The 27,500-nt window shown below is 43.5% G+C and overlaps 1 protein-coding gene across 1 annotated transcript in view; it reads right to left on the bottom strand.

Annotated features, from left to right (window-relative positions):
• The window catches only part of LOC135101618 (uncharacterized), a 112,287-nt gene that overhangs the window by 53,244 nt on the left and 31,543 nt on the right, over window positions 1-27,500 (bottom strand). Inside the window, exons 3-8 of the mRNA XM_064005846.1 lie at window positions 25,908-26,001; window positions 24,143-24,280; window positions 21,545-21,626; window positions 18,714-18,870; window positions 15,479-15,636; window positions 12,965-13,109 (exon numbers count right to left, since the gene is read on the bottom strand). Of these exons, the coding sequence (XP_063861916.1) occupies window positions 12,965-13,109; window positions 15,479-15,636; window positions 18,714-18,870; window positions 21,545-21,626; window positions 24,143-24,280; window positions 25,908-25,909 (682 nt within the window). The 5' untranslated portion in view covers window positions 25,910-26,001. The remainder of the gene's footprint in view (window positions 1-12,964; window positions 13,110-15,478; window positions 15,637-18,713; window positions 18,871-21,544; window positions 21,627-24,142; window positions 24,281-25,907; window positions 26,002-27,500) is intronic.

Raw genomic sequence — 27,500 nt, 5'->3', positions numbered from 1 at the left:
CTATTTTCTCTTCTACTCTTCCTCCTCCTTACCTCGACCTCTTCTCTCCTCCTTGTCGCCCCCTCCCTCCCCCATCTCTCGAGGTTGAGAGGGAGGAAGATGGTTGGGGGGGTGGGGGTCATGGAAGATTCAGGACAAGAAAGTGTGAAGCAAAAACTTTCCGCCGCCTCACATGATGACCAAGACCAAGACCTCTTTTGAGAACTTACCTGAAATTAAAGGGAAAAAAAAAATTGATTGCATTCTTCTCTGTACAGCTTGGCAAAGAATATTACATAAAACACTTGACTAGGTTATAATGGCTCTGTGAATATTCGAGGAACTTATCATATTATCTAGTTCTTCCTTGCATATATTCATTGGTTAAAGTTTTTTTTTTCTTTACTCTTTTTTTATTTTTTTATTTTTTATTTCGCCTTCCTCCCTCCCAACATCGTCATCAACCCTTGACCAATCTCCTTTGTATAAATGATTAAATTGAACGAATGCAGCCACCCGTAACACACCGACAGCCGCTCACCACTCCCACCCACCGCCCATCACCTACCATCTGCTCGCCGCCCACCAACACCCACCATACATCGCCCACCTTACCCACCAACGCCCACTACCACTCACTTTCCTCTACTCCCTACTTACTGCCGCCCACTGCCGCCCACCTCCTCGCTCACACAGGTACGCACAGCACATGGCAGGTGCCCGTCGATGGAGCAGCGGAGCCGAGATAAACCAAGTCAAGTTCACCAGATCCGGTTGCCCCGCGGGGGGAGGGGTGTCACATCACCGGCCGCGGAGGAGGAGGAGGAGGAGGAGGAGGAGGAGGAGGAGAAGGAAGAGGAGGAGGAGGAGGAGAAGGAGGAGGAGGAGGAGGAGGAGGAGGAGGAGGAGGAGGAGGGGCGTGGTGGACATTCCTGAGCGGGGGAGTGGCAAAGCAGATTTAAATATAATCGATGGCACAAATGAGATAGACTCGGCGTGTGCCACGGTCCAGATAGCGGCGGGGAAGGGCTGGCGGCTCATGGGTTGGCGAGGAGGACGAGGGGCGTGGGTGCAGGACGCGGGGTATGTACAAATGAGAAGCGGAAAGAGGAGATGCAGGAAGAGGAGGACCAGGAGTCGTGTGATGGAGTAGCAACACGAAGGAGTGACGCCCCTGCAGTTGTTGCCCCCTTGAAGGGAAGGAAGGGAAGGTGGTGAGACTGGCTGGCATAAGAGACAGGCATTCCTCTCCATTATGTATTCCACTCGCCTCCTTCCCCACGTCACCATTCCTAAATCATGGAACTCACCAGGCGGCCAAACATTCCTTATGGCTATGCCCTCATAAAATTCCCGCCAAAATTATGTTATTGCAATTAAACACCACCTTTCCTTCCCTCCTTGCACTTACCCGCCATCCGTTCTTGCAGTGCGTATTCTTCATCAGGTTCCCCCCGTCTTTTAGTCCTTGAGCCTATCATCTTCACCCTTCTAAACCTCTCCTTTTACCTCCATCTCTCTTCTTCTTGCCGAGAATCCCCTTCCCGTCCGACCCCAAGTCTCTCCTTTCCTCCCCCTTCCTTCCCTCGGGGACAGGGCCGAGAGGAGTGTGGAGGAACGAGAGGAATGCGACTATTAGGCATCACTACCTGACCAGGGGTGGGTGGCTGCCTCTACCCCTTCCTCCCTCACCCCTCCGTGCCCGCCCGCCCGCTCGCCACACTCACCACTGGCAGACCCACTTCGAAGGCTTTAACAGAACGCCTCTTATCTGTCTCTGCCTCGATCGCATCTGTTCAGTCTTATGCCAATTATTTACATGCTGGCCCATCTTACCGCGCGTGGTGTGAATACAAAAGAAAAGAACCGTTAGGCGCGTGTTGTCACCGTGCCAACAGATTCCTCTTCGTAATGCAACGCGGCGCATCTCTTACAAACCGAAACTGAATCAATCATAAAGTAAAAAAAAAAATAAAAAAGATAATAAGTTTAAAGTAAAATCCAGGAATCTAGGTCAGAATTATGGCGGTGAGAACCCACGGGACTCTCAAAGCAAACCAGCAAAAAGAGAGAACGAGAGAGATAGGTTAATGAAGCGACAATAATTAGTGCCCCACAGGAATTTCGACCGATATATCTCCGTCGGTCTCGCTGCCACGACACAACATTACTTCACGGTGACGGGCAGGTGAGAGCAGTGCGGGGCGGGGGGCGTGAAGATGCACTCGCTGGCCGCTGCTTAAGTGGAATCTTTGTAAAAGGTACTGGGTATCATACAAGTCTGTCCTCAGGGTAAAATATCGATTCTCTCTCTCTCTCTCCTCTCTCTCCTCTCTCTCTCTCTCTCTCTCTCTCCTCTCTCTCTCTCTTCTCTCTCTCCTCTCTCTCTCTCTCTCTCTCTCTTATCTTCTTACTATGTATAGTCCATCTACTTTCATCTCAAACATTTTATCATGAATATGTTCCCTCTGCTTTTTATCATATTCCTTTGTCTTAGATAGGAGAGAGAGAGAGAGAGAGAGAGGGAGAGAGAGAGAGAGAGAGAGAGAGAGAGAGAGAGAGAGGAGAGAGAGAGAGAGAGAGAGAGAGAGAGAGAGGAGGGGGGGGGGGATGGGGTGGGGAGAATTATTACGACACACCGTCTGCTCTCTTAACGATGTAATTACAGAGACGCTGGTATTCGCCTGAGCCGCGATGATCATTTGTTTCCCGCCGCGTTATTGTTTCGCCAGGATTTATACCGGCGTCATCCTCAGCTTATTCTTTTCTTTTACATATACACGCTGCGTTTATTGTTCCCCGCTGCGCTAACAACAGGAGGTGAAATGGATACATTGTCAGCCACTGTTACTCATCCCTCCCTCCCTCCATCCCGCCCTCCCGCCCTCGCTTCTTACCTCTCCTCCTACTCCTCCTCCTCCCTCTCCTCCTTCTCTTCGTCATCCAACCACCTCTCCCCCTCCCTAATCCACAGGATCAATGCGACCACACACAGACACACACACACACACACACACACACACACACACACTTCCTTCTCGATTTCTTAGTGCCTTCTTCATTAACCTGACCTCACCTCAGTTGTGGGACCGTTCATACTAATGCTCATAACTGGGCCGTGACAGGACCGTTACGGCCAAGCCCAGGCCGGTCCAGCCTCGCCCTTGGCTCAGGAATATCTCGAATACATTTAAGGCAGCATCGGAGCTAATGGGTGTGGTGTGGAATCACGTTTATTTTGTCAGGCCGGAGAGAGTATCCTGTTCAGGGCCATAACCTGGCTAGTGCATACCTTGCCCCCCGCGCCACCACCGGCAGGTTGGCCTTATGGTTTTTGTTATTCGGCCTCATTCAGAGGGTCAGGCGGTGCAGTTATTAGAGACCGCGGCTCTTGACATAAAGGTCAGAAGTTCGAGGGTCATTTAGTGGGAAGGTAACGCGTAGGTCAGCGGAGTACAATATTATGACCTTACTTGCACGGCGCGAGTGGGACTCCATTCCATCCATTTCGTTTTCAGCCAGCGCTGGAAAGAGTCTTCTTTTTCAGCGAGAGAAGTGAGTCCATAATACATTCCTCCTCAGTACACAGTTTATTCAGCCCTCCTGCTAACACAACGCATCCCTGGAAGGCGCTGTGACTACCTAGAGCTCCTTCAACTTCTATCATTAAGGGTTCTACCAAGGAAGCTCTCATCACCAGCACCATACATCGCCTACACCGTCCATGAATATTCTCTAAATAATCACAAATCTCCAAACATAAAGTGATTTGCCAGCATGACAAGCGCACCATAAGTGACAAGCGCACCATAAGGAAAGGTCTCGCCGGGCAGGTGACAGCGGCCTGGAAAGTGTTCCGCTTCTACCCGTGGGGTGGATCCCGGCGCCCTGACCCAGTGCCCAATCCCTCCTTACATCCACCAACTCTTCCTCTCCCCATAATCTCTCCCCTCCTCCCCCTCATCTCTCTCTCTCTCTCTCTCTCTCTCTCTCTCTCTCTCTCTCTCTCTCTCTCTCTCTCTCTCTCTCTCGTTCCTTCAGGCCCGTCTCCCGCCTGGTCGCCTTTACCTGCTTGTCCTCTAAGTATTATAATTCAGATATGACGTACAATTGCAGCTTGCAGAATATTACATGTACTGGCAGCATGTAACGGTGGTGGTGATGGCGGTGTCGCGGCATCCTGGGCACAGATACAATGATGGCCGGGAAACCAGCGAGAGTAAGAGACAAAAGAACACGGAGACCTCGGATACAGGCAGACTTACAGAGAGGTAGAGGAGCGGAGGGCGGGACAAGTAAAAGAGAGAGCAAGGGAGGGAGGAGAAGGAGAGCATGTGGGGGAGTGTAAATTGCCGAGAAAACAGAACATGTGAATATATAAGCAAGGTCGCGAGAATCTATCAGGGCGAACGTAACCGGCGACACGGAACTGTTGACGAAGCTCAGGGTCGCGTCAAAATATATGTTGAGCCATAATGTATGATGATTTACCGAGGTTACCCCCTTCAGGTCCTCCCTCACAGTTTTCTCTTACACGAGACTCCGGTGTGTAAAGGGAAAAAAGAGTGACGACTGCTCACCAAAAGGAGGGATCCGGAAGGGTTGACCCGACCTTCAACGGACCGATTTGTAACATGTACGAGTATTTTGTGAGCTGGTGGTGGTGGTGGTGAGACGACTTATGGCGCCCGCGCACACACACACACACACACACACACACCAATGTTCCATCTCCAATCTATCATCAAATTTCGCTAACTGCACCTACATTTTCTGTTCTTTAATATCTTAAGCAAAGAAACTTACAAAGCATTTTCTACGCAAGAGAGGTGTGAGTGAAGGAGTGAGATCATAAGGCAGGAAAGAACCGAAAGAGAAGAAGAAATGAGGAATGCGACTAGGAAGAAAAAAAGAAAGGAGGAGTATTGTGGGTGAGGGAAGGTATGAATAACGGAATGAAAGAATGGAAAAGTGAAAAGGAAGAAGAGATTAATGAAGGGAGGAGAGTGGATAAGTGAAAGGAGGCATGAGTGAAGAAGTGAAATAAAGAAGAAGGAAAATGCCATCTCGTGCCTCCCATGAGTCGTTCTTCACACACCAGCCTTGCCCAAACCTCCTCGTTATACACAAACATTTATAAATACACATCTTTTAACCAATCATTTCTCCGCCAAGGTCTCCGATTATTAGAAGTCATTATCTCTACCTTCAATTTATTTTTTCGGCTTTAAAACATTTTCAATTCTTCAGTAGTGAGATTTTTATGCTTTTCCTTCACAAAAACCGCGGAACAAAAGGAAAGAACAGGTTTTAATTTGTGTTCATCGCGTGTCCTCCACTCCTTTATGCCCTCTTCTCTCTCTCCCTCCCTCTCCCTCTCCCAGCGTGGCTCCCAGTGAGGTCATGGTGGAAGAAAAGTGCGTTAGGATATCTTGACAGACGCCGCCCACCCGCCCTTAGACTATCCTACCCCTATAGCCTTCACACGCCCTCGCAGCACACACCGCCCTCAACCTCCGCCACCCACCTCACGCTTCCTAACAAGTCGACCCTCCACCGAACGCTCAGCAGTGTTGGCGCCTCAAGGTTACATAGTTCCATTTTGTTTATTGGCTTCACCTTTACTTTCATGCGATTGATATTCTCCTCAGTATTCTTTGCGTGTCCTTATCCTGTACCTGTGACATTTCTGGGCGGCGGGAAGGTTGCTTTTGTGGGGAGAAAGTTTGTTGTTTCTTTCTTCTTTTCTCTCTTACCCTGATGTCTGTGTCAACTGATAAAGACGCAGAGGAGACGAGCAATTATCTTTTACGCATGTACAATTTTCTTTTCCTTAATAGTATAGCGCAAAGGGAGATTAGACGGTGTTCCAGGACGCGACACACACACTCAGACGTAGTAGTAACCTGCCTACCACGGAGCATTCCAGCCAGGGTGGGGTCGGGCATGGGTTGTGTTTTTGTCAAGTGTACCATGAACCCCTCCGCCCCCGTGTCCTCGCCGACTCACTGCCACCACCATCGCCACCACCCACGTGACTCACTGCTGTAGTTTTGAGTTCCGCCTACACGCCCTCCCAAGACGCATAGGTCACTCATTCACTCACTCTATGTCTCACTTCCTCCCTTCGTCCTTCGCTCATGCATTCTCTCACTCACATACTCTCTTCCTCATTCTTTCTTCTGCCACCTTCCCTCCTCTCGACATGACGAGTATTTCGCCCATTCACACTTTCATTATCTCTCATGCATACTCTCTTCTTTCCTCCTTTCCTAGTTCTTTTTTTCTCATTTATTTTCTCCTCCTTCCTCACTCACTCTATCCTCTTCCCATCTTCCTTCGTTTCCTCCTTCTTTCACACCTCTTCCTCACTCACTCACTAACGATACTTCTAAAATCGTCTTCTTTATACTACATTTCTGTCTCTTCCAGTTTCCAGTGTTGACATGTGGACGTATTGGTTCCTGTGATGAAGTTCGGTTTTGGAGAAAAGGTGGAGGGTTGTGAACGTAAAACAATGGAGGCGACGTTAGACAATATATCTTAGTTTCTTTGAATCAACGCATGTATTATTATTATTACTATTACTTTTTTTTTTTTATAAACGTGGTGTGAATACAGATCCTGGTGTTTATTATATAGCAGATTCTCAGTGAAAGTTGTATGCACACGTACTCAAGCATACTTAAGCTTATGAATATGTGCTTTTATCCATGTATGAAGTAACTTGTGGTGAGATTATTAAGTAAACATTTTCCTTTCCATTCACAATCGACACGCTTAAGTTACAGTATACGTGCGTCTATCCATGTATGAAGCAACTTGTGGACAGATTATCAAGTAAAATCCTTTACATTCCATTCACAATCTACATTCTTAAGTTAATGTCTAAGCGTTTATCCAAGTATGAAGCAATTTGTGGTTAGATTATCAGGTAAATATTTTCCTTTCCATTCACGATCTAGCCGGAAACCAACCAGACCCTCGAGATATCTTACTAAGTGCTACAAAGTTGAACCCGACAAAGTTCCCCAAGAAGTAGTAGTCATTATTGTTCGTATTTCACACCACTGACTCAGCGAGTGGTGCCTTGTGATCACGATAGTGTTATAAATGATCTGTGCCTTCCTCCCTTGTCAATCTAACGGCCCGCTGGTCTTCAGTCGCACACCACCTTAGTGTCAACGAGTACGAGTCCTAAGCCTTAGTTCTCCACCTCATTAATGTTTATTCACACTGTTTAGCATCACTTTTAGGCCTCTCCCCCTCCATATCATTAAGAATTATTACCTACTTTCTCTTTCCTTGTGTATACGCCGCAGTCTTTTCTCTCTTTTCTCACTATTTTCATGCTTGCCCTCACCGCTCCCCTCCTTCCCTTCCCTTCCCTTCCTTTCCTTTCCTTTCCCTTCCTTTCCCTTCCCTTTCCGTCCCTTTCCTCACGTTCTCTTCCTAACTCCTGCCTTTATCTTTCCGTTAATCCGTGTAACCTTCGCTCCATCCATCTCCTTCTATGTCACTGCACTTTCTTCCTCCGCGGCTCATGTCTCCTGTCTAGTTGAGGTCGCTGATATGGAAGCCTAATGAAGGAAACGCGCCCTGTGCTCGAAAGAAAACGAAAAGAAAATACGACGAAATACATTAGTGAGTCACCCTTTCTGCCTCGGAGGGAAACCCATAAAAGTCTTGCTTGAAGATATATATTTTTTTGCTTCTGCCTTCCTTCCATCCCTTCCTTTCTCCCTCTGCCGCTGCCTCCAGGCCTCCAAGAACCTTTAGTGTCCTGGTGACCCACTTTTTTCTTCACCTCCAGTCCTAAGGAGACCCAGGCAAGACACAGCCGCCGCCGCCGCCGCCGAAGGCAGTTCCTGGTCTTTCCCGACACACACACACACACACACACACACACACACACACACACACACACACACACACACAACTTTAAGACTAAGATATCAGAAGACAGAAATGTGAATAAAGTTGGATTAAAATTGAATGAAAGAAGACAGAATATCGCGAGATTGACGCAAAAGCCTGTGTACTGACAATTAGATAAACACACCCCTCCCACCCATCACACACACACACACACACACACACACACACACACACACACACACAGCACCCGTCCTCCTCCACCCCCAACACACACACAAACACCATCCTCGACTTAAAGTAAGATAAAAGCAGACAGGTTAATAGAAACTTAAATCTTGTGTGCTACGACTAAACACACACACACACACACACACACACACACACACACACACATCCTGCCGTCCCTCATGTTCAGTAATACACACACACACACTCCATCAGATAACAGCTTCCTGATGCACACATTAGCACACCTGATCCCCTGGTGGCTTGCATGCACCTTCCCCTCACCTGCCTTCCGTTACTCAGGTGCCTTACGCCTCACCTCGCTCTCACCGTGTTATTAAGTCCTTATCTTCACCCTTCTCATTAACTGGTTTCGCCTCCTTAACATTTACTAATATATACTCGTACCCTGAGTAATGAGAGTACGGCAGGTGAGAGTACAATTATAGCAAGGTAGTTTAAAGTTTCTCGTTCCAATACGCAGGTAATAGAGAGGTGGGTTTGAATGGTCGTCAGGTGTGTGGGAGGTAATGCAAGTGTGGTGTTCATACAAAGGAAAGTAAGAGGTATTGTTTCCAGTGTTTTTCTCTTATGTCTTTTTTTTTTTATCATTATTTCTTTTTCTCTTCTTTTTTTCGTTCATAATTCCTGAGCTTCTCTCGTAAAAGTGGATTAGTTTTTTTTTTCTTTGTGTTATGTATTGTCATTATTATTATTATTATTATTATTATTATTATCATTACTATTATTATTATTATTATTATTATTATTATTATTATTATCATTATTCAGTTCTTCCAGTTCTTGCTTTTCCCATTATCATGATCATTATTTTTGTTATGATTCTAATTTCTATCACTACTACTACTACTACTACTACTACTACTACTACTACTACCACTATCATTACACCTATCATTATCACTATTCCAACCACCACCAGTATCAGTACCACCACCATCACCACCACCGCCACCACATCATGAGCACTTCGCAACACGTGGCCAGGTCGAGAATCGCAATCCCGTCCGTTTCCTATTGCTTCGTACCATTACTTCCGGACCGATGGGGGGAAGTGCTTCATTGCTTCACGCTAAGCTTCGTCCGGCGGGCCTTGCATGGTTTCGAAACGTACGTATATACCGCTTCATTGTTGCTTTAATTAACTCGGTGGGGCCTTGGATGATGAACCCCTGCTCGAGTGAAAGGGTGTAATAATCTCTCTCTCTCTCTCTCTCTCTCTCTCTCTCTCTCTCTCTCTCTTTAAGGTTTTCAAGTCCTATCTAAATTTCGGGTTTTTGAACCTTCCTTTATCACTTTCTTTACAATTAAAAATGTGCAAAACTACGTAACAATCTCTCTCTCTCTCTCTCTCTCTCTCTCTCTCTCTCTCTCTCTCTCTCTCTCTCTCTCTCTCTCTCTCTCTCTCTCTCTCTCTCTCTCACGAACTTTATCTTCGAGGTAATTTCTGTTCATTAAGGAGAGTTCATTGCATCCTGTCTGTAAGTGAAGGAGCCTCAGCCCTATGAGACTCAGAAAGCACTGCAGGCATTTAGTTATCTGAATCCTGCAACCTTTTACCATTCTTATCTGGGTTACGATCAGATGGCGCTGTACAGTTTTATGGATGTTCTCTCAAAGTTAACGAGCTAAGCGCTGTGTCTAGTAAAATTCAAGGTTTAAAAGTCTTTACTTGCATACATTTCTGACCTACGATAGAATGATGCACCTAGTGAAGAGAACTCTAGGGGATGAATGAATTCTTTATACACCTGACTAGTTATGCAGTAGCTTCTTCAAAGGAGTGCGGAACTGCAAAACTAGTCGGGAATAAAGTACTCATTCCTCTGCCTGTGTTTCCTCCATCATTGCTTCTAATCTGCTACAGCGTGCTCACGATAGATTGTTTGATAAGTTCCAGAACGAGACGTCACTCTGTATACTGTAAGGGCTAATTCCTCGCCACAGAAGGGTTTAGATATTATCACCTGTCTCTGAGGTAAAGAAATTCAACACCACTAACCAAGAAATGTATACACTGTAATTTAATTAAGAAAACGTTCTCGTCGTCAGTTTTTTCCCCCTCGCATTCTTTTGGTGAACACAATTATCTAGGAGGAGAGTATCATGTCGCTCCAAGACCTAGATTACCTCTTATTTATTTTTTTTTTTTTCTGAAACATTATATGTTAAAGTCAGATTTTTCTTTTCTGCTCTTTTACTTTACCATGAAGTTAAAGTGTTTTCTTAACATATTTCTTCAGGTTGTTGCTATTCGTGCTCAGAAAATGAATCGTTACATAAATTGGCTGGATGCAGTAGTAGTAATTTAGATAAAACTATAATTAGTATGTGTAATAAGATACCAGCTACTCGTATGATCATTAACATTAAAAAAAGCACCAAAATATTGAAGTAAAATAAAAAGGTGAATGCCTCAACGTACAATCAAGGGAAGGAAGAAAACAAGCAGCACAGCCAGTGAGGCGGTGGCGGCAGAATGATGCCAGTGGGAGGGGTGGAGGGCACCCGCAGCGGGGAGCACGAGGTGTTGGGTGACGCAGGTGTGGCGGGGCAGCCAGACCTACCTGTCTGGAAGGTTCATGTGACACCTGCCCCTCACACCTCTTGCTCCTCCTCCTCCTCCTCCCCCTCATCTCTTTCTTATTCTTTCCCCCCTGCCCTACTCTTCCTCTGAATTCCACAGAGCTTGCCTAATTCAACTTTTCATACCTGAATAATGTAGTCAAGATGAATGGTTAGTCTGCTGTTACTTAAAATGTCATACGTTTATTTTTATATACTTATTTACTTATTCAGTTTTATGGCGTCTAGGTTCTTTCTTGGACTCAAACTCGTATTTTCCCACGCGCGTGTTTATAGTGTCTGCTTTGAGCCCTGTGCCGCCCCCCCCCCCACCTATTACACCCGCGTTCCGCTTGGCTGAAGCATAAATGAAGATGGGTGACATTTAGCGACAAACGAGAAATCAGCGTCACCAGGGAGAGTTTTGGGCGGGACACGCCACTACTTCCATATGCCTGACCACCGCGACCCCCTGTTTTTATCCTTCCTGGGTTCTTATATTACTCAACTATCACGTATCATGCTTCTCTCCACCTCCACGTCTTCTGTTACTGATGAATGAGCATCGAGGTGATGAGAGAGTATTCAGTAAGCAAACTATATATTCACTACACACTCCCATGTATCCTTGTTATGGTTCTCTTGGTCTTGTTACCTTCCTATAGCTGTGAACCACGACAATTTGTTACGTCCATTAGCGGCTATTCTCACTCCCTTGTATATTTCTCTCTTTAACAGATAAGCTCGTTACCGGTCCACAGATCTTTTGTTATCTGCAGTACCTATAAAAGGGTAAAGCCGCAATTTTTCTTCATCTAACTCGCGGCTCACGATAAAGCAGAGCTCGGGTGCGGTCAGAAAGGCGGAGAGGATGGCGGCGGGGCGGCGAGGTGGCAGGAAAGGGGCGGTGGGCCAGCGATCGAGTAAGGAATACCAATGTCGAGGTCCTGGCGACGGAGGCTCGACGCACGGAGGAATGCGGGCCGAAGTGCGCGGGCGTGCGGCGGGCAGCGGGGAAGTGCATCGTCGTCAGCCGCTTTCTCCCCCGCTGCTACTTGGAGATGAGAGAAAACGGGATTGGGGAGGTCAGGAAGAAGATAGTGTATATACGTAAATCGAGGTCAGCGGCAGCATGATTTCAATTCAAATGTCTGTCCTGGTTGGGAGAGTGGCGGCCACGCACAGACCGGTAGGCAAGCACGCCCTGGCTGGCGCGGTACGGGCGGCGCGCACTATGGAATCTCGTAAATATAAATACATGAATAAATGAATCAATGAATAAATAAGTGAATGAATAAGAATGGATAAAAGGCATAAAAGTCAACTTGGGCGCCACTTCCCGGCGGCAGGATAGCATCAGGTAGGTCACCACCGACAGTCACTCTGCCATAACTTATAGCGACGGTGTGCTGGTGCCCGCCCTGGGCTTAAAAGGCTTATCAATGTATACTCTTTTAAAAATTCATGTGAAACAGTCTGAATTGTCTTTTTTTTTTTTTTTTACTTGCACGAATTTCAAGTAGTCCGGACCAGGAATATAACAAAAAATTTTGCTTTCAAACTTGCTTCAACCTGGAGTAATACTGTCGGGAGACATTTTTCAGAGCTGTGGCGTTATCCGAGACTCTGGGAGAATGAGGGACCGTTATCTAAGAGTGAAGCAGACGATCAAGGAAGTGGTATAACAGCTTGTTGCGTTTTGGTGTGGGAGCAGCAGGGTGTCACAGCGGCCCCAGACCCAACCAGTGCCTCCGCCAAGTCCAACCCGCCCCCTGACCGCCCTTCGTCACGAGCAGGCTGAAGGTGCGCCCCAGGGATGATGGCCTAACTGCCCCTAATATCAACACAACAAGGGAATGACTGCTGTAAATACAGCCTCGATCGTGCAATGGTCAGCTGTGATGAAGGTTACGGCTGCGAGGGTTCAGACGCTGGAGTGTGACCAGCGGGGGACGGGACAGGGCCAGCTAAGGAGCAGTGGTACAGACCAGCATTGCAAGAGGCTGAGGTCGGTATTCTAAAACTCTCTGCTCTCTCACCACGACTATTTTTAAAGGCCACAGAGATGATCAGCCTGGTTCTCAAGAGTATTTCTCCTGTTGGTAATGTAGAAATCTTGCTAATCTGTCACTAAAAACCGTAAAAATACACTTAAAACAAGTACAACTTCAATTGGAGCCTTCTGAAAGCAGTGGAGGTGCAGCGCAAGTGTTTCAGAAAACGGGCCTGGGAACAATGCGATACGGCTGGGGTGACAGAGACATGGGAAACACAAAAGCCATGGCACAGTACTCACCGATCTTCTTGTTGATGGAGATGGCGGGGCCCAGCTGGGAGTCGGAGAGCACGGCGGCCACGCTGAAGGTGTAGTCGGTGTTGGGATGGATGCAGTAGTTGCACACCTCGGGGTTCAGGGTGAACTCACACTGCTCGCTGGTGCACTGGAGGACAAGACGGAAGGAATGAGTGATGGTAGTAGTAGTAGTAGTAGTAGTAGTAGTAGTAGTAGTAGTAGTAGTAGTAGTAGTAGTAGTAGCAAATAAGTAACAGTCAGGAAAAAAATAATCCCTGATAACAAGGCTACTCTATTAACATTTCAGAATCCTTTTAGAAAATTCGTTGCTACTTTTCATTTATGGCCAACACTCTTTAAGGATCGCTGTATAAAGAGAGAGAGAGAGAGAGAGAGAGAGAGAGAGAGAGAGAGAGAGAGAGAGAGAGAGAGAGAGAGAGAGAGAGAGAGAGAGAGAGAGAGAGAGAGAGAGAGAGAGTAGAAAAACACAAGTTATCCAGAGAGACAGCGAGAGGATGGACAATAAGCTATAAAGATAACGAGAAGATTTTTAAGTAGGAAAGGGCTGCAGTGAGGAAGGCTCGGGAGATAAGGAGAGAAGGAGATGGTAGCCGGTGGCCGAAAAAGGGGTGTGGGGAGGAAAGGGTATACATGGGCCGACCGTGAAGGTCAGGGAAGAGGGGGAGGGGAAGGGGGCAACAGTCCTGCCTCATAAATAACTTAAAGTAATAAAAATTCATGAGAGAAAGTCTGACGGAGACACCAAGAATCCGTCATGGCGTCTCCATTCCCAAGCCTCAGCCCGCACCACACCGACACCTGACTGCCTCAGCACCTTTTGACCTTCACCACTTACCTTACTGCAGCGAATCAAAATAAATCAAACAGTCGCCCATTTGACCATATAAACAAGAATCAGCAGCCTTCCTCACCAGCCTGAACACTTAAAACACTCCTCTAAACACTCAAGAACACAAGAAAATAAAGGGACTCTACAAGGCTAGTTTGTCTACGCAAGGCAGCTGCTCATGAGAACAGCACACGCTTCCCTCAAACTCTGCCATGCTAAGTCAAATTTGAAAGAACAACACTTGCTTTCCAGTGACCACTGAAACACTCGCCTAAATCCAATGCAGCAATAAGTACTCTTAGTATAATACTAAAATAACTTTTCTACTTTCCTTACACTAACACACACACACACACACACACACACACACACACATACACACAACACAAGCCTGTGAGAAGCTGAGAACAACACTTGCCTCACACACAGGCCACTGAAACACACATGACAGCAACACGTGTTCCAATTTTAACACTGGAATAATTTTTTTCAGTTTTCCTGATACAAACACATAATCCTATCTTAACACTATCAATACCTTTATTTATTTTTTTTTTATTCTTTTTTTTTTTCCTGACGCTGACGCATCCATCCAAGCTTGTAAAAAAAACAAAGGGAAAAAAAATCCCATGAATCATTGCACCACTCGTCTAAATCCGTGACAACACACATTCCTATGTTAGTACCACATACATCTTTCTATTTTTTGTTACCCTGAGACATTCATATGAACATCTGAGAACAATATTCGCTTCCGACACTCCAAAGAGGCACTTAAACATATTACAGTTACACTTACTCCATTTATTCCTGCACTGAACCTACAAACATCTTTTCTAATACACAATGCTTCCCTTTCAAATTATATTAACTGACTTCTGCTTCTCCCTTCCTTCACTTTTCTTTCTATCCACACGTCTTTCCTTCCTCCCCTGACTTATCCCACTCCATCCCCCTGACTGAGACCTCAAATTAATCATCTCAACGGTGACTTAATTAATAGGAAGTTCCCACAGTGATCCTTGGTAAGTTCACGTCTTCACTACAGATTGGCGGATATAATTAGGGAGGGACTTGATTTCCGTGTTTCGTTGACATTTAGATCTTCTCATGCTTTGTTCATTGTTCTCTCTCTCTCTCTCTCTCTCTCTCTCTCTCTCTCTCTCTCTCTCTCTCTCTCTCTCTCTCTCTCTCTTACAGTAGTCCTAAATATTCCTTAACTCTGCTCCTCTTCTTCAATTAACTTAGAATGAGAATTATTATATTTAACATTTACCTCAACTTTTCTACCTAGTATTACTTTTCATCAATGACGTCAGTTAATCAATCACTCAAATAAATCAACTTCCATTGAACTAAAACCACCAACACTCTTCTCTCCCGTTGCCCATCACGTCCTCTGCATTACCTGACTTAAACTAACATCACCCCTGTTCTCCACTCCTCATCACTGATAATATATGTAATCACCACATCGCTTCAGTTTTCTTACCTTTATCTCATTCACTCAAATAATAAATCAAATTCCATCGTATCTAAAACTACCAACACTCTTCTTCACAATGCTCATCACGTCCTTCGCAGTGTCTAACTCCTAATTAACAATACATCTATTCTCCCCTTCTAGCCATCATTATGTAACCGCTTCACCTCTTCGGTTCTCTTACCTTCATCTCAGTGTCGTAGGAGACAGACCCGCCGAGGAGCACCAGGATGTAGGAGGTGATGTCACCCTTGCAGGCAGGACGGTTCCACTGCAGCACAACGTTGGAGAGACGCTCGTTCACGGTCAGAGTCCTTGGCTTCAGGTGTTCGGTGCTGTCAGCTGAGAGACGAAGAAAAGGTAATGTGTGACTTGGTATTCTGGTGGACCACTGACCTCAATAAATGTTGATTCAGAAATATTATAATGTTTGCAATTTCTTACTGGGTTTCGTGTAATTGCGGTCTGTAGCTAATTAAGTAACTAATTAGCCAACTAACATGGGTAACTAGCTTGCCATCTATCTACCTGCCTACCTACCTAACAACCTAGCTACCCACCTACCTACTCAGCTAACTATCGTTGTGAGGTGAGTGAGTGAGTGTGTGGGCGAGTGACAGGAGAAGAACAGGACTGAAGGGAGGGGATGCAAAAAAGAGAAGCAGTGAAGGTTAAGGAAGAATCAATTACAGGAGAGAGAGAGAGAGAGAGAGAGAGAGAGAGAGAGAGAGAGAGAGAGAGAGAGAGAGCGTGTGTGGAAGGGGGCGTTAAAAACTGTCGAAGGTCATTTTCTGAAGTCCAAGGATTTCTTTTATATTATTGTGATAAATAAAAGTTTTCTTAAGATTTTTTCTAATACTAATTGGCTGACGCACTAATTAAAAGTTGAAGGCCTATTGTGAATCAACTGATAGATGATATTAACGACTCATTTCTGTAAATTCCTTCTAGAATGAAACGCAGGAACATAAAAGGAATCTGAAATCTGCTTGCATTCTTATTACAGGAAATAAATAAATAAATAAATAAGAAGGAAGTGATGCACAGATGGGTGAGTGGTTGAATATACAAATAGCCAGATCGACATAAACAGCAAATAGTTGAACTTACAGACAGACATAGATACAAAGATGAACATTAAGTGGTAGAAAGGTCGACCCAAGAGGAGGTTAAGTTAAAACATTTATTTATTATATTCTTTAGTTTTTTATCAGGAACAGTGGGTACATTTGGCCTTGCAGGTGACGTCATACTATATGAAATGTGCCGGGAAAAATGAAATAAATAAAGAAATAAAGAAAGAAAGAAAATAAATAAATAAAATAACTAAATAAAAGATAACCACCACCATCTATCACATCCTCATTTCTTGCAGGCCTTTGCGGAGTTCTTGATGTTAAAGCAGTTCATGAGTCCATACATTAATAAAAAACATGCGTAAAATTTTTGAACTTATCCTTATATATAATACTTCTCTTTCTGTGTATACATTAATGTCTACTCAATTTATGTACTGCCTGGAACTCAGTGCACTTTGTCATACCGACTGGGGTGACTCTACTGACCTAAAGAACCAGCATCTGAATGACAGTTTTGGCAGTACTTTTGTCTTCAAGGTGAACACAGGGATGCGCAAGGGTGAAGGTGAGGACGGACAGGTTAGGATGTTCAAGGAGGCACATGAGAAATCAATAGTTTTGGTCAGCCCAGCACGAGTTTGTTATATAGAACACAACTATATTTCCATCATTCGTTAGTGTGCGTTAGTGTGTGTGTGTGTGTGTGTGTGTGTGTGTGTGTGTGTGTGTGTGTGTGTGTGTGTGTGTGTGTGTGTGTGTGTGTGTGTGTGTGTGTGTGTGTGTGTGTGTGTGTGTGTGTGTGTGTGTGTGTGTGTGTGTGTGTGTGTGTGAAATGCTAGTTACCCCTTTGAAAACTGGCTTCTGGACAGAGAAAATGGTAAAATCTAAGGGAAACTTACATCAAGACAACACTAGTAAACATTTTTTTTTTTTTTTTTTTTTTCTTCACACTGACATTCTGAACATCCGTCTCCGGGAAGGGAATGAAAATGGTCAATCATTTTACTAGGGAAAGCTGCATCTCCTTCTCTGAGCTGACATCATTCCAACATCCTAAAAAGATTTATTTATTTATTTATTTTTTTTTTTTCGAGTAAAGAATGGATGTATTTACTTTTTTTTTTCCAGAAATCGCAAAGCCTGTGAATCTATAGTTAAAAGAAAAAAGTAGAATTTCCCATTGGCAAACTATAATTTTCGGTCGTCAGTCAGGCAAATAATGAGCTATAAATTTGTTTGAATGAATACAAATCCCCTCTCACATTTCTATATCAGTTAGTTGTCCCTATTTTTGCAGCTATTTTTGAAGACTACTAAGCCTAATTTCTTTCATGTTTGTCAAATCTTTCAGGATTTGTACTTCAGAACCTCTTCAAACTTACCGGATTCCTTTTAGCCACTACATGTGAAAAGATCCCTTATTAGTCAAAATGGTCTTGACGTCCACTGAACACTTACGACAAATGTCAGGTTATACAAAACTAGTGGTTATCGTGGATGACTTCAAGCAGTGACTGAGAAGGGAGCAATAATAATATGTAATGGAAGACGAGGCAGCCCAAAGAAGAGGTGGAAGGAGTGCATAGATGATTTGAGAGACAGAATTGAGTGGAGAGCAGGCAGAAGACAGAACCTTATGGAAAACACTAGTGAGGAACAGCGACTCCATATCAACACTGGAGAGGCTACAGAAGAAAAAAGATAAAGACAAAAACAAAGCACCAATCCCTTCACTGCTATGATCGTTCTTTGCTAACGTTCAGAGTACAGTGAAAAACTTTTGCATGGACACAGAAAAACAGAATTAGGATGTTGATTTTCTTTCCTAGGTAAAGAACTATTTGAGAGACTTCTACAGAAAATGAGTCTGAAATACATGAAGTGAATTTTTAGGCTAGAGAACTGTTTAAGAGACTGTAGTGGAAGACAAATAATTTTTAGGCTAGAGAACTGTTTAAGAGACTGTAGTGGAAGACAAATAAGATCTTGGGTACAGAACTATTTAAGGGACAATAATGCAAAAAAAATAATACCTATGCTACAGAACTATTTAAAGAGACTGATGCAAAAATAAACAATTCCTAGGCTACATAACTGTTTAAGAGGCTGCAATGCAAAATAATTAATGCCTAGGCTACAAAACTATCTAACTAACTGTCATGCAATAATAGGTAAGACTACAAAACGATTTCAGAGGCAGTACTGTTAAAAACGCTACATAACTACTTCAGATGCTGTTAATGTAGAAATATGTCACAAAAAAAAAAAGTGCATCTAAAAAAATTGTGTAGCAGTGAACACGTTAAAACACATCAACACCAAGAAGCGATAGAAACTCACCGCCCTTCTGGCAGATCATGTACTGCAGGGTGTGGTCAGCAGGGTAGGGCTGCAGCTTGTAGCGGTAGGAGGTGTCGGGGAAGTCGTCAAGCATTGCCGCGATGGAGGCTCCGTACAGGCTGGTGGGCAAGGCGTTCCATTCGTTGGTGGAGGCGACCTGAGGAGGAGTGACGTAAAGAGAATGCTGTGGGTTCCAAGTACTAGAACATAAGAACATAAGAAACTAAGGGTAGCTGCAAGAAGTCGTCAGGCCTACATATACGTAGTAATCACTGCAAACCAACACTTGTATACGTGGCAATGAGACAATCACCGTTATATTTGTATTAGGTGAACAATTTGAACTGTGAACAAATGGAACAGTGGGTTTTATGAAGGTGTAGCGTTGCCTGCAGTTTAGTACGAGTGCATTGGATGAATCATTTGAAGCTTTGACTAAAAGGACATAACGTTGGATATGCACAAGATGAAAGATTGCCATGAAAGTCAAATGTTTATATTACATGACAATTTGAAGCATGGGTGACAGGACATGACCTTGCATATTGGGAAGGTGTAAGAGCTGCTAAGAATATCGACCTGATGAAAGGCGTGAGGGATTACCAATGAGGAAAGTATGGAAACAATGCGGACAAGTAAACGAGGAAGGAGAAAAAAAAAAAAAAAAGGACAGAGATACGAAAATGCTATGTCGAATGAAAGTAATTTAATACTGGCTGGGAGAGACTTGAGTAATGAGTAAGGGAGAGTAACTGGTGAAGAGGCGGGAGGGAATGAAGAGGGAGGAAAAAGAACAAACCTGGGCACAAGTCGACTAACGTGCTACACTAATTCCTATTGCATTTTGCCTTTCCGTCAACCGTACGTTCTCTGCTTTGTTAAGAATCACAGATGTCAAGGTTTGTAAGGAGATGGTCAACACATCAGAGGACTTGAGATTGAGGGAACACGCTTAACAGTGGAAGTGGGTGTGGTACTCGTACGTTACTCGACTATTGGCCATGACTACCACTGAATGAAGACAATGAGCAGAGAAAAGAAAGGCCGTGTATATCAAGGTAAGACATTTCCAGTGGGCCCGTGGACATGAGGGGACGAGGTAGTGAGGTCATGAAGTGGTGAAGCTGTTACCAGAGTTGCAAGGAGGATTGAGGAGTTGAGGGCAGAAAGTAATGCTGTAAAACACTTAGACAAAATCAATATTACTCAACAGTCACCGTAGTGGAGGTCTTGTACCACCATGTATTTAAAAATAACCCAAAATGTTTTATCTTCTTTCACATTGATGTTTTCATTTTTCTTCTCGAGCATTTCTATATAAACCACCATTTTTGTAGTGAAGGAGCCCCGTGTGAAGAAATAACGCCTAGTCAGCCTTGGTGGATCAGGGTTTCATTGTTCTTCCTGAAACACGTACTTCAGCAAGAACCCGAAGGACAGGCACGCCCGGACCACCAACTCGCTGTTGCACGGGACGGGACGCGGTGATAGTTCAAGGCGGCTCAGCTTTGAGCTGTTCCCGTGATGTTCTTTGGTGTCACGTTCTGTCGCAGGATGTTGCGACGCCATTAAATCATTCAATTAATCTATTGCATGATTCATCTGTTTAGCATTACAAAGAGAAAATACGAGACAAAACAAAAACGCATTTCTTCTCTCTCTCGTGTCTCTGAGGATACTGCAAATTATTCCAAACGTGTGGTGCGAATATCTGGATTCCATTAACCGGGAAAGGAAATTTTACTATAAGGGAGTAAATCAGCGTCGTGGATGAGGTTCAAACATGTCAAGCGTCTGCTGTCTTGGTGCCCTCATAATGAACAGCCAGCAGGACCCAGACATTGCCTCGGTCCCTGCAGCCTCATCCCAACGCCGCTGCCTTCTCTCAAGTGATTGCAACCAGCGAGGCATTCAGGCTTCACAGGAGTGCATCCGTTTTTATCGGAGCTTCTTCTTTTACGTGCGAGCCAACAAGACAGTCCAAGGTGATAATGGCAGTGTAACCTCAAGGTTCCAGGATTAATGAATTAAAATGTGTTGGAATATTGTCTAAAAATTGTGTTAACAAGACAGTGTTATTTAAACTGACTGTCAAGGTAATGACTCTGTCACAAGCGTCACAAGGAAGTGTGTTATAGCTGCCTCTGATGCAGGCTTGCAGTGCAACTAACAAGATGTGATGCGTCACTGGAATGTACTACATGAACTAATGATAAATGGATGTTTTTTTTCTTTTTTTCAGTAAAAATCCTGGGAACATCGAAACACTCCATTTAGATCACGGTAATTCCTTGACGAATGGCCAAGCATTGTTTCTCCACACGGTCTCCTTCACTGGGAAATTAAAAGAAGCATTCATTATATTTGCTTTTAGTGAGCACTGCATTCTTCAGGAATTAAACAGACAACTGTACTTTACATCTGGCATAAACTTTGTTTCGTGGGCCATTATTACATCAAAGGCTGACGGTGTTTGAGAAGCGTGAAGTAAGAAATCCACATCACCTCCGTAACAAGACCAGCTGGCTTACCTACTGCCACGCGACTCATGTCAAGTATTTTAGCTACATACTCGCTTCACTCTACCTCTTACAAGGTTGTTCTTATCTTTGGTTTATTGTCAGTATTTTTCAGGCATGGAAGTAAAGAAATATTTGAAGATCGTTCGTTAAATGCTACATTTAACAGATCCGTTAATGTTTATGTAGTTTATAAAAACGCAAGAAACAATAAGAAAATAATTTCTTGCATTAAAAATTGACAAGACTGATATTTCCCTCTTGGGAATCACGATAAAATAGTAATGCAGCGTCCCCTGGGGAACAACTTACCGAATGCCAGTCACAGAAGGCGTTGCCCTCACAGCCAGAGCCATCAGCATACAGCCAGTTAGCGGGAGAGTCGCAGCCATTCCTGCAACACACCGGGCATTAGTGATGCTTGGCGCTCACACACGAGCACAACACACTAAACAAAATCTAAAACATTAAAAGATTATAAGAACAATTCGGACATCATATGCATTCATTTCACAAAGGAAAGCACAAATCGGTGTTTGGGTAAATGCTTCTACCATTTTACTTCATCATTGACTGCTTAAACATAAGGAGAATATAATACTGCCATGTGGAAATTAACAGAATGGTAGCTACTCATATATGAAATATTAATAATGATAATAATAATAATAATAATGATAATAATAATAATAATAATAATAATAATAATAATAATAATAATAATAATAATAATAATGATAGAACGTCAGTGCAGGTCACATGGTCAAACGTCATAAAAAAACACACTTAACAAAAAGAAAATTAAGGTAAAAAATCCAGTGAAAGTGAAAACAGAAAGGATGACAAGCCAAGCTCCCCTGGGCGTCAGTACTCAAGTCATAGCAGCAGTACTGGTTTTTGTCATTCTTGAGGATTTTTGCAGAATGATGGTGGCGGCGCTCTGCAGATAACGTTTGCTGGCGTGAGTCAGCATCGCGGCGCGGGAAGAATAACAGACAGCGGCGAGGCGGAGAAAACTTGAGAGGGAAGAAGTGAGATGAGGAGTGAGAGGCGAAATTCTTCCCTTTTTTTTTCTTTTTTATCCTTCTCTGTAACCCGGATATCACAGGTGCTGCTAGTCTTTGTGTAGCGTCGGGGAATTCTTATTTCATCTATTATTATCATCGTCATCATCATTGCTTTTAATGATTAAGGACCGGGCAGTATTCAGATACTGGGCAATGTATCTGTTATTGGAAGATTTTACCACTAAGCTGCAAGACCTCAAGGATTCTTCCTCATCACAAGAAGCAAAAGAAACAGAATTAAACATCAAAGCGACGAGGAACACAACGTATAGTGTACACTGATATTTATCTTTCACTCCTGCGGTTAAAGCTAAATGCTTGCGTGTGATAAATATCGCACTTTCTTGAGAACAAAAGAAGCTTGCGTGGTGTGAGATGATTCGAGCACGAAAACCTACAAATATGACACTTCTCTTAACTTCCTCTATTCCTTTATCGAAAGGTGGAGATGCGGTGAGAAAGAGTTAAAATTTTATTCTGCTTACATTTACAAAAAAGAAAAAAAAAGTACTGATATAATTTTTTTCAATAAAGAGAGATAGACGATGACTAAAACTGAGGACCTGTTTCCACTGCACCGTAATAAGCAGCCACCTCCTGAATTGAGACTAGAGAAAAGTAAGGGAAACTCCGCGCCGGCATAATATGAGGTTTGGTGACACGGTTTATTCAAATGGTCACGGGTGGCTCGCGGCGGAGAGAAGGAGGGATGGAGAGCGCCCGGCTAAAATATACTGGAGTGAGTGGCTTTCATATTTTTTTCATCCCATTGTCTTAAAGTGATGTGCAGTGATTCCCCTCCCTCTCTCATGTCAAAAGTGAGTTTCTACCTGTGAATCCTCTTTTTACCCATTCTCCTAAAAAGGTAAAAATTCCCCCCATCTCTCTCTCTCTCTCTCTCTCTCTCTCTCTCTCTCTCTCTCTCTCTCTCTCTCTCTCTCTCTCTCTCTCTCTCAAGAACCATGAATCACCTCGTGTCAATTTTGTTCTTCTACAGTAATCATTTGTTCCCCGTTCGGACCACTATCTTATTTATTTATGTATTTATTATTACTATTATTACCATAATTTATTTTCATTATCATTATCAATATTTTCTTTTCTTTTTTTCTTTTTTTTTTTGTGTGTGTGATAGGGAGGAGCCTTCTTTTGATAAGGTCGAGAATTAATACACCTCTGTCACAAGTTCACCAGGTAGAATTCCCTTAGCACGCCTCTAGAGAGATAAGTGGTGCATTTCACTTAACCATTTCGATCCATCTTATCCTCAGCTTGATTCCCTTGTGGCCTGTCTGTCTGATCGCGACTGTCTTCCACCACTCACCTCGGATTCTCAACACTTAAATGCGATGTTAGAGCTTTATGCACACTTCCAAACCCTTGCTCACATTACTAGTTGAATTATGATGATCTTCTCTGCCAGACCTTAGTGTAACGTAGTCCATAAAAAGAACATAAACTATGGTAATAAAATAAAAGCAGCAGGCAACACCACCGCCCACGTATCTCGCGAGGTCGGTGCATGTGCGAAAGAGAAAGAAGACTATGAACCACTGCTGAAGTTTAAGAGAGAGAGAGAGAGAGAGAGAGAGAGAGAGAGAGAGAGAGAGAGAGAGAGAGAGAGAGAGAGAGAGAGAGAGAGAGAGAGAGAGAGAGAGAGAGAGAGAGAACCGACAAATCTGACAGTCAAAATGTCGATCAAGCAAGATTCATCATACTAGCACGTCAGTCTGTTTGTACTACTACTACTACTACTACTACTACTACTACTACTCAACAGCAATAACAACAGCTACCACAACTACCACCACTACCACAACAAACAACCGTCCATCTCACGTACTGGCACATAAGACCGATGAAGGCGCGGCGGTACTTGGAGTCCACTGTCTCGCTGAGGTGGGGCTCCAGGAGGGCCTTCATGAAGTTATGAATCTGGGGGCTCTTGTCCGCCGCCAGAACTGCTCCCTCGCCCTGACACCTGCGGGAGGGGGGACGAGGTGAGCCAGGTGAGACGGAAGGTGCGGGAGGGGAAGGATACAATAGAAAACGGGGAGAGTTGAAGGATAGAGTGAAAGGAAAAGGAGAAATAGAAGGATGTCGTGAGGAAAATGTAAAGGTTTATGCTGGGAGGTGTGAGGTTACGGAAGAAAGGGAAGGAATGACGAGTGAAGGGTTAGGAAATACTACTGAAGGAGGGGTGAGGAGGGGAGGAAGGTAAGGAAAGGTGCTACGGGACATTTGGTATTGATGTGATGGTCGTGTTGGTCATGATGATGATATGAATGATGATGATGATGATGATGATGATGATGATGATAATAATAATAATGATAATAATAATAATAATAATAATAATAATAATAACCTTCTTCTTCTTCTTCTTATTATTATTATTATTATTATTATTATTATTATTATTATTATTATTGTTATTATCATCATCATCATCATCATCATCATCATCATCATCATCATCGTCATCATCAATAAAACACGAAACGAAAGTGAAAAAAAAAGGTTCTGAAAAGCGAAATATGTTCATGAAGCAGATTATTTTACGATGACACAAATGAGAATGGGTACAAGAGGAGAGAGGGAAGATGAGGCGGGGGCGAGGAGGAAGGGACTGCAAGGTGAAAGTGAAGGAGAAAGAGGTAAGCAAGGGAACAAAGGAAAGGCACACGAGAGGGAGAGAAAGAGGGAGAGGTGGGGGGACGAGGGAACGTGAGTGGAATATGAAATTGAGACGTGAAATGTTGGAGGACAGGAAAGAATGGGGTAGAAAAAATTTATTCATGACACTGTGACATCACCTTTACCGGTATGACACCAGCAGACACGTGGGCAAGGCAGACAGGCCTATAAATCTTCAGCCTTTTCCCTTCCCCTTTATCTATCCCCTCTCCCATCCTTCACCTTAAACCTTAATATACCTACCTCCTCCTTGACCCACCACCCTTCCACCTCACCCTTCCAGCACTATGACCTCCAGGCCTACACTGTATCCTCGTCCGTCTAGCTTACTCTTCCTCATCCTTCAAATTATCCAGATGTAATCCTTCCCCATCTAAGCACTGTCCTGATCCATCTTCCAACACAACCCTCTCTCGTGTAGGCCTTCACGAAATCCTCACCATCTCCACTCAGCCAGTTACTGTGCTTGACTTGATAATTATAATCCTATTCAAGCCTTGATTTATCGTAAACATATGTTCCTGTTCTCCACATTTTTTCTTCTCCTTATTCTTTTATTTGTAGCTTATATTAGGTGGAAGGAATAGGGAAGGGCGTGGAGGAGAATACGTAAAAAGGTTTTCAAGGAAGGGCAAGATGTGTCTGCCAGTGACTGGATGAATGAAACAGAGAAGGGAAAACAAAATGAGTGGGACGAGTAAAGACAAAAATCTAGTAAAGAATGAAAGCTATTTTACTGGGTAGTTGATGGATAAACACTTCATTGACAGGTGAATTGCAGTTTAAAGAGCAAGTCAGCACAAACTGCCCAACAAACAGATACATGAACATTAGAAGAGCAGGTGCACGGGTATCTACATAACAGGTGATCAACTGACAAGCACAGGACTCAGGTAAGATGGCAGACTTACATCCTCTGGGCGGCGGTGAAGTCAATGGGGGTGTCGGTATTGAGCACCTTGTAGCACTGCCCCTGGAACTTGGTGTAGCCCGACGAGCACACATCTGTTGGAAAGCGACCAATTACTACCACGCATTGGGTCACGGGGCATGGGGAGAGGAGCTTAGGTGTAATCATGGACAAAAATTAAGTGGAAAATCGCACTCCCTTCCACTCCCTTCTCTTTCCCTCAATTCCTCCAAGTTCTCTGATTTGCTAAGAGTCCATAAACTGTCAGATTTTTTGAAGTGAATTGTCAGCAGATCACAAGACTTAAGGTTGGGAAAGAACACAAAACACAATGGAAGTAAATGGCAAAGCTAACCAGACTTCTGATCATAACGAGGAACTGCTATATTTAATCATTATTTTCTATCTATTACATCTATTAGTGCCGTCTTCCAATACTATGACCACATTTCCAATAATCTGATTCGTGATTTCTTTCCAACGTTCACATTGCGTAGACGGGAAGCAAGGAGGTGTGCAAAGAAATGGGAGATCATGAGCTGCGGGGCACAGGTCAGGGTAACTGATGTAGGTGCGTGGACAGACTTGGCAGTGGATGGTAAAGGAATACAAGGGAGTACAAGGGTCAGGGACAGAGGCACACATGTATACACAGGAAAAAATGGGAAAAAATGTAAAAAATAAAGATAAATACATGATGCCGTAAAGTTTTAAGTGCAAAGCATCATAAAAGCTTGAATACTAGACTTACAAATATTGGTCTCAGTGAAAAAGATCCTTAACCATAAAAAGAAATAAAAGGAACGTAAAATAATGAATGGATAGATAGATAGATAGATAGATAGATAAACAGACACAGATAGATAGATAGAAAGATAGATAAATAGATAGATAAATGAATAAATAAATAAATGAATAAATATATAAGTAAATAAATAAATAATAAATAAATAAATAAATAAATAAACAAATAAATAACAAGATAACTTATACTCGCTAGCAAGTAATCTTCACTTTCATTATAGCAGAAGCACGTACATTTGAATCAGTCTGACAAACACCTTGGCTTGCCCTTCATCATGCACCAGAGAATCAAAGGTAACGCTTCCATTATGCAATCCACACAGACACAAGTTAATACCTCGACAAAAACTGAAGCAAGACTCCTCTCCTCACCGCTGCAGTCAGTTATGTGTGAGTGGAAAAAGCCGTAAAATGAGACAAAAGCCAAATATGAATCATGTTTTTACGTCCGTCACGACAGCCGCCTTTTTAAGAGACCCAAAAGGTTCAGGAGATGAGGGAAAAGTGACACGTGATGATATAGATGATATTTGAGTTGTCTTTATTTCTAATCACTTAAGAAGTCTGGCCAATGATGGCAATATAACAAGATATAATGAAAAGAAAGTATGACGTCACCTCAATTACAACTTCCTATAAAAAAATAAAGTAGTAGTCGGAGAAAATTGTTCCTATGGTGCTCGCTAATTTCCCGGAGATGTCTTCACATTTCTCCTCTTGATTAAAGCAGTTCAAATTGTAGAAATGGAGAGAAAGTGAATTCTAAACACATTTCTCTTCTTAAAACAGA

Source organism: Scylla paramamosain, chromosome 6 (genome assembly GCF_035594125.1).
Source record: "Scylla paramamosain isolate STU-SP2022 chromosome 6, ASM3559412v1, whole genome shotgun sequence".
NCBI classification, from domain to species: domain Eukaryota; kingdom Metazoa; phylum Arthropoda; class Malacostraca; order Decapoda; family Portunidae; genus Scylla; species Scylla paramamosain.
The sequence above is the reverse complement of the archived record's forward strand: the minus strand, read 5'-3'. Positions and strand labels throughout refer to the sequence as shown.